This window comes from Medicago truncatula, chromosome 8, assembly GCF_003473485.1.
Source record: "Medicago truncatula cultivar Jemalong A17 chromosome 8, MtrunA17r5.0-ANR, whole genome shotgun sequence".
NCBI lineage: Eukaryota > Viridiplantae > Streptophyta > Magnoliopsida > Fabales > Fabaceae > Medicago > Medicago truncatula.
The window spans coordinates 19,652,670-19,661,102 of record NC_053049.1 but is presented as its reverse complement, the minus strand read 5'-3'; the positions used below and the strand labels follow the sequence as shown (position 1 = coordinate 19,661,102).

Genomic DNA, 8,433 nt, shown 5'->3' with positions numbered 1-8,433 from the left:
ACTATTAATTTGTGCATATAAACATTGATCATCTGAGTGTGTGGTTCTTCTAAACAAACCTGATTATGATTCTAAATATTAAATTTGAAAGTGGATTTCTTTGTTATCTTTTTGTAGAGTCTATTTATTTTCTTGATCCAAGCCAGAAAAAAATAAACAACGTACTTGCCTTTTTGTAATATTTCTTTCCAAAAGTAATAACCAATTGTAATATTTGTTTGATGGAGTTGTTTCTTAGTTTCTAATAAGTACTCAAAACTTGCTCTATGCAATGAAAAATGTATGCACTTTTCTTATGAACAACACTTCGCAACTCACTTGCCACCTTGCTGATAATTTTGTATATAAATAGTGTTTATCCAATTGTAATTTTAGTGAATTTTGGTTTACCTTCGCTAATTTTGTTTTTCTAAATTTCAAGCGTTGTAATCTAAATGCTCTTCATCTTTTAAACCTTCATGACATAAAATTTCAAAATTTAAGGAATTTTTGCCCTCTAATTTGAACAAATTTTAGGTTATCCCCTACCATATAATCTATTTTGTATAGTCAAATTTCAATTTCGTACGGTCAAATTTTACGAAGGTCTAAAAACAAATAATCTATAAATTACAAGACTGAAATCTAATATATATTAAAGGATAAACCAAAACACGCTCAAATTATGAGGAAAAAAAACACTATATTTAACCCTTGTAATTTTAAGATACTATCAAGATATGTAACTTATACTTCAAAGAATTTATACCACAGTATTTTATAGTATTTGAAATTACTTTATGGATTTATAGATTTCAAGATATTATTAACAATCAATATTAGCAAGGATGGCAATTGGACCCAGGCTTGATGGACACCCGCAAAAAATACCTGCAATGGATAGGTAAAATTCCACTTTGATGGGTATGGGCTTGGATCCGGGTAAGGGCACTATACTACTCAACCTCGCAACCTGCATATACATCTTCTTATATATTAAAGTTAACAAGTAAGCCCTAATTTTAACCTAAATCCTATTGCATAATTTTACTGTTTTAACCCTAATGTTCACACCTAATCTCCTATTTTCATGAACAATCTTCTTATATATTAAAGTTAACATGTAAGCCCTAATTTTAACCTAAACCCTATTGCATAATTTTACTATTTTAACCCTAATGTTCACACCTAATCTCCTATTTTCATGAACAATCCTAATGCTCTCTCCTAATCTTATTATATATTAAAGTTAACAAGTAAGCCCTAATTTTAACCTAAACCCTATTGCATAATTTTACTGTTTTAACCCTAATGTTCACACCTAATCTCCTATTTTCATAAACAATCCTATTGCTATCACCTAATCTTCTTATATATTAAAGGTAACCCGTAAGCCCTAATTTTAACCTAAATCCTATTGCATAATTTTACCGTTTTAACCCTAATGCTCACACCTAATCTTATATTTTCATGAACAACCCTAATGCTCACACCTAATCTCATATTTTCATGAGCCCTAATTTTAACCTAAACCCTGTTGCATAATTTTACCGTTTTAACCCTAATGCTCACACCTAATCTTATATTTTCATGAACAACCCTAATGCTCACACCTAATCTCATATTTTCATGAGCCCTAATTTTAACCTAAACCCTGGTGCATAATTTTACCATTTTAACCCTAATGCTCACACCTAATCTTCTATTTTCATGAACAACGCTAATGCTCACACCTAATCTCCTATTTTCATGAACAAAGCAAATCGGCATCGCTTTATTTCCCCTATTTCTTCAAAACAAATCGCCCTATTTCTTCAACAAAACAAATCGCCCTATTGGAATAAAAGGGTTTTGAAAGATTATAGCAACATTTTTTTTTGTTAATATTACACTTTTCATCCAAATTAGAACTGAACTCTCTTTGTTAAATATTTACCACAAAATGCACCTGAATTTTGCAATCTATATAAACAGGTGGAAGAAACATTTCAACAAACAGTTAAAGGGTATCATTTACGGTAAAGGCCAAATATTCGATAAAAGGAAAATTATTTAAATAAAACATTTTACATGTTCAGGTTAAGAATGAACTATTTTTAGGTACATAATATAACATTAACATATAATTTTTACAAAAGAATGAAGTAACATTTTTTCAAAAAAAAAAAGAAAAATATGAAGTAACATACCAATAATATAATATTGACATATAATTTTAACAAAAGAATGAAGTAACACACGATTGATAAAAATTAATATTTTTTTGGTGAATAAGCGTGGTGTCTGAGGTTCGAATTCCAACATCTGCATATATTTGGGACCACATATTTCATTCTCTTTGATATGCATTGAGATTTGTTTTTGTCTACTATATCTACAATGTATATGACCCGTGCGGCAGCACGGGTGGAAAGTCTAGTATTTATATAATATAATAAACATTTTTTTGTTGTACAATTATTTAATTTCTTTAGTTCTTTAAACATAAACCTAAAACTAAAAACTAATACAATAATTGTTTCACCCTTACCTTCATAAGTTCACGAACCACAAATTTATGATTTAAATCAATTTGATGTTTATTTTAGCATGCACTTTTTTGTATGTATTTTGAATGTTTTTATTTTAATTTTCGAGGAATATTTTAGATGTTTTTTTATTTGGCTAAATACCACGATTTCTACTATTTCTACTATTTTATTAGTTGCTTTGAAAAAATAGGATAGTAGTTTTATTTTAATTGTGATGTTTTTTATTGTCTTTTTATAATTAAAATGCGGGTAATGGGTACATGTATGGGCACGTAGGTGCCCATAGAATATGAGGAAGGGTACTAAAGTTGTTACCCACGAGTGTACGAGCTCGGGTACAAATATTTTTTACAAACGCGGATATGGGAAGGGTGGTATTGTACCCTATCCATTAGATATCCATTGCCATCCATAATCAATAAAGATAATGATTACAAGTCACTCTCTTACCCTAATATTTTCAAGACACACTTTTTTATTTGTTAAAATTTCAAATCATTCCACAAAATTTAATTAAATGGATTTAAAATTATGTCACCCCTCATTTCGCATTTGAATTTAGAGAAGCCATTTGTGTTTCCTAAATACTTATGTGTTTAGAATTTTCGTGTTAATTAATTTTAGGAGAGAAGACGCAAATCAATCACTCCTAATATTTTTGTGAGTCAGTTCAGTCCCTTACAAAAACAATATAGTTCCAAATTAGTCTATCATGTTAAAATTAAATCACCAAGATCACATTTACTTAAAAACTATGATTACCGTACTCGTCGGGACAAGAGTCTCCCTTTTCCTTTCACATGCTCCAAACTTAAGGTTTTCAATGGGGTGAACTACTAATGAGGAGAATAGTCAGAGTGGTGGCAATGGGGACCTAACCTCTCTATTTATAATCATGCAACCTTAGGTACTACCAATCATGAGCCCTAACTTTCGGGCCTACACTTTGTATTTACACAAATCATATTAAGTGTCCAAATACTCATTATCTATCGATAACTTTTATTAGGGCCTAAGCATCATCAAATGTATCACAACATCAGTTCGTTTTTGTGAAAACCAAAACCTACAATTGATTGCAGCACACAAAATATTAGAAGAAATTCTAACATATCCCTCTTTTTATTTTAGAAACAAATTAGTCTCTCTAATACAATGAGTTAAGGACTAATTTATCCTCCATTCGAAAATATAAGAGACTAATTTAGGTTTAATTTTTGTCAGGGACTGAATTGGCTCAATCAAAAAATCTGAAGGACTGAATTGAACCTTCACTTATGGTAGATAATGTCACACAAAACTAATGTTGAATTGTAACGTAATCAATTAGACACAATGAATATAAAATTTCTTGAGCATAAAACATTTGAACTTGAATCGAATGTAACTGAGAGACAAAGGAGTGGGATGATCTTTGGCCAAGGATTGAAAGTACCGTCAATGTTATTGTATGAAAGGGAATTTTGGTTAAATATCGTATCGCAATTGTTTCAAATACATTCAATGTCTTCCCAAGGGATCAACACTCGGGAAGGCAAAACAAATAAAACATTTTAATTCTACGAATAGCGCAAATGTTTATTAGATTAATTTAGTGATTTCTTCGCTGGAACTATCTATATTTTGTACATGTGAATAAGAGTTTTCATACGTGGAATCTACATCCACATCTTCGCCGTAAGTTTCTTCCTCAAAAACTCTTGTTCCACCGTAGTATGCTGGTTTCTTAGGCAAAATATCCACTTTTATTTTGTTAGTTAACATTGCTATAACATTGGACATGGTGGGACGATCATCCGCATTTTCTTCTACGCATAATAAACCAGCATGAACACTTCTCAGCACTTCATCCTCAGAAAACGACTCATTTAGTAATGGATCCACCAACTGAAGAACCGCACCTTCTTTCCATAGCTCCCATACATGTCCTACTAGATTAATTGGTCTGTCTTCAGAGTAGAAACTGTTGTTTTTTTTACCACTGATAATTTCAAGGAGCAGCACTCCAAAGCTATACACATCAGACTTCGTAGAAAATACTCCTTCCATCGCATACTCAGGAGACATGTAACCACTATGAAACAAAAAATATTATCGACATTACAAAAGATTCGGTTTACACAATTATTACTGGAACTTAGATGCAAAAGAGAACACGAAAAACTCACTATGTCCCAACAATTCTGTTGGTATTTGCTTCAGTTTCTTGTTTTGTGAACATTCTTGCCACACCAAAATCAGAAATTTTTGGGTTCATATTTTCATCAAGGAGAATATTACTAGCCTTCAAATCTCTGTGGATAATTCGAAGTCTTGAGTATTTGTGAAGGTATAGTAGTCCTTGAGCAATTCCTTCGATTATGCTAAAGCGTTTGTTCCAATCTAACATTTTTCTTCTATTGGAATCTTCTCACACACAAAAAGAAAGAAATATAATGTCATGAGAAGATGTATTATAATAAATATTAAACAACCATAAAATATGTTAGATATATCAATAAATTTTAGTTCTCTACATCAAGAAACTTAAATTTCTCTTCTTAATTAATATCAATTATCTGTTTTTATTGCTGAAATAAAGGTCACCCAAATATTCAATACACAACCTTAAGAAATTGTAGCAATCAATATATCTCACCAAATAAAAAGAAGTCCAAACTTTTGTTGGGCATATACTCATAGATCAACATTCTCTCTCGTTCATGAATGCAATGACCGATTAGCCGAACAAGATTTGTATGCTGAAGCTTACAAATGAGTGTTAATTCATTTCTAAACTCAGTCATTCCTTGTCCAGATGTTTTTGAAAGTTTCTTCACAGCTACCTCTTGCTCCGAAGGTAGAATTCCCTGTGTTGAATTTAAAAGCATATTAAAAAACCGATGACTCAATAATCGCAACTGTTTCATCTCAGAAAAACTATAAAAAAAGGGTCACCTTGAAAACAGGTCCAAAGCCACCTTGTCCTAACTTGTTTTCTGATGAAAAGCCATTGGTTGCCACAATTATTGATGAATAGGTAAACACTTTTAAGTCATCTCCGTTGCTCAAATCTCCTTCTAGATCATCACCATCAGAGTATTGCCTTGAACCTTCTAGATCTTCAATCTGCATTCTCATTCTTTCCCTCTCTGTTTACATGAAGGTGAAAAATGAAATATTAAGGGATTGTTATAATTAGGTACTAAATATAATATTTGATCAAATGTAAATACCTCGAAGCACATGTCTTCGTTTCCTTACTGCTAAGAGCACAATGAAAAGCCCCACAAATGGCGTAAGAGTCCCAATTCCAATATAAATCCATATCCTCTTGTTCGATACTAAAACAAGGAACTGATTTGAGTTATATATTTTAGTGAATTACTTGTTCAAATACAATAATTGTAGTTAGAGATATAAATACCTTTGGGATCGGTGTTCTTAACCAGAATGTTAAATAACTCATAACCACTGCTTGCAATGTTAAGACCTTCAGTTGATACCAAGAAGAGACAACCAGTTCCATTACCATAAAAGTTTCTGAATCCAAAACAGCTGCAGTTACTCCAGCATATTTCTTCGCAGTCATTTATGCCATAATTAGTATTTGCTATATCGTATACCATATTTTCATTAACGTAAACTAACTTGCTATCAAACATATCACCAGGATTCCTGCACAGTTCATTCCACTTTTGGCACCCTCCATTAGTATTGAACCCATTGCACAAATCTGCCCTTGCTATGTCACGTCCTTCACTGTTTATCAGTAGGCCAGTTTGTAATAGAGTCCATTTGGTAAAACCGTCTTCATTTGGCCAGTATGTGAAGTACTCTTCTTCCTTATTAGACACAACATTGACCTCAAAGTCTTCTCCAGATATATACTCAAATGTATTGTTTATCAGCAGTTTTCCACTTGTCCAATATACTTTTTCTCTATGCTTGATGACCAATTCTTTTCTTGTGGGTTCCCACTCAAGCCTGAATGTACCAGAAGCTGGGCTTGAATCGCTAATGCTTGAAACCAGTGACCATTTTTCACCAGTTTTACGATTCACACCTAATTTCATCCCAGGGAGCAAACTATCGGTTGGATGATCAAAACTTTGCCACAAAACAATGTTCTTCTGAATATCTTTCAACACAAAGTTACCTGTATCCAACAAGGTGGCAACAATATTACTACTATTGTTAGAATGTTGACGTGAAGCATACAGGATTATTGGTTCACCGATTTTGGATTCTATTTTGAGTGCACCAGATTGGTTCAGTGATAACACTGCAGAATCCATGTCAACAGGTTGGTCTCTATTAGCGATCCAGACTAACCAATTATCTTTCCCTTTGGCAAATATGCTGAGATAAGTGAGGTTGTCAAAATCCGTATTTTGGTTAAAATTCATGCAATATCTACCTTGTTTAGAACACAACGTAGATGTGGCACTGGCATTCAGTATATCTCCTGGCTTCATACTATCAGTATTTTCTGCATTGACATAGGTAGAAATAGTATTACACCATAAGGACAAGTATGTGAAGAAAAGCAACACTTGAGGTTTCCCTTTTTCAGTGCAAACCATGTTTAAGTCACAGAATTAGTGCTTCAAATGTTTAAAGATTATTCTGCAATTAAGTTTTGGATTAGTAAAGATGGAAATGCAATGACCAATCTGTCATTAAAGGAGCTTTGGCGTTCATTTTTCTAATCAAAAGAAGACCGCACTATACATAGTTTATTCAACTTATCAACCATGTGCAAAACAAGCTCTTGAACCCTTTTTTTAATACAAAGTCAGTCAATTAAAGTGTAAAAGATGCAGTTATCGTATTGATCCAAAATAATGCAAAATAAGTTAAAGATTTCTTAATATCATATTATCCACCCATTTAGTTCCTTAATATGTATTTAGTCAATTGATCAATGTGAACAAAATTTAATATTCTGTCCCTTAATATTTCACAAGGGTTCATTATGTCTTGTAATCCTATAAAATCATGAGTTTTCAAGTTTATTTGCTATTAAATTTTAATGGTACTTTTAGTCTTTCATACTATTGCATTTTGTAAGAATAGTCTATATTTAAAAAAGTTTTTAAAAAAATGGATACGTTTAACTCAAAGGTGGTTAGATGAGATGATATGAATCTCTTCTATCTTAATCAAAAACGACGAAGCTAGCAATATATTTATGAGATGGCCGCATATATATTTTTTTTTTAAATTAAAAGTAAATTTAACCAATAAACAAAAAAATAAAAACAAAAAAGACCTTCATAAAAGTAAATATAAGATTGTATCTAACAAATAAAATATGACAGTAGTTATTTATGAAAGTCTCACTTGGCGACCCTTTAAAAGCTCAAATCCCTTCATAATTGTCTATGAGCTAAATTGATTTGTAATGTCTTTTTGAGTGTAAATAAAATAGTGTTTCCTTTCATTTGCCCAATTTATTTACTACTAAATTAATTATATTATAATTTTAATATAACAATGGGTGGACGGTGGGCCTATATGATATATGTTTGGCCTAATAGTAACATATTAAAATATTGTTGCTGTTGTTGTTGTCGTATTTTTTTTTTGTTAAATAAAATATAATACTAATTTTTTTAGTGTTGATTCTTCAGTTTCGGGGAGATGGGGTCAGATAAACCGAAGTTCGACTCAAAAGAAGACCGCACTATATCATTAAGTCAAAAAAATGTTATTATACCTAAAATCGAATTTGGGGTAGCTAAATATAAAAATATATCTACTAATTCAATAATTTTATTTTTTTTTAAATAGCTATAGTTATCCCTTTCTTATACAAGCATTCGCCCCAGTTAACTAAAAAGAATCACAAATAAAAAAAGCACAATTAATTCAAACCATCTATTTTTGTATTTTTCTCGTCTTCAGTGGTCGGTATCAGAGCAAAGTCTATATAGTTAAT

At 31.5% G+C, this 8,433-nt stretch overlaps 1 protein-coding gene across 1 annotated transcript; it reads right to left on the bottom strand.

Moving 5' to 3' along the window:
* Nucleotides 1-3,952: 3,952 nt before the first annotated feature.
* Nucleotides 3,953-7,105, bottom strand: LOC25502334 (G-type lectin S-receptor-like serine/threonine-protein kinase At1g11300). Its single transcript, XM_013589673.3, has 6 exons — nt 5,917-7,105; nt 5,726-5,833; nt 5,448-5,641; nt 5,149-5,359; nt 4,679-4,916; nt 3,953-4,584 (listed from the first exon to the last, which is right to left on the bottom strand). The coding sequence occupies exons 1-6, from the start codon at nt 7,073-7,075 to the stop codon at nt 4,092-4,094; spliced, it is 2,403 nt and encodes an 800-aa protein (XP_013445127.2). The 5' UTR covers nt 7,076-7,105; the 3' UTR covers nt 3,953-4,091.
* Between the last annotated feature and the right edge of the window lie 1,328 nt (nt 7,106-8,433).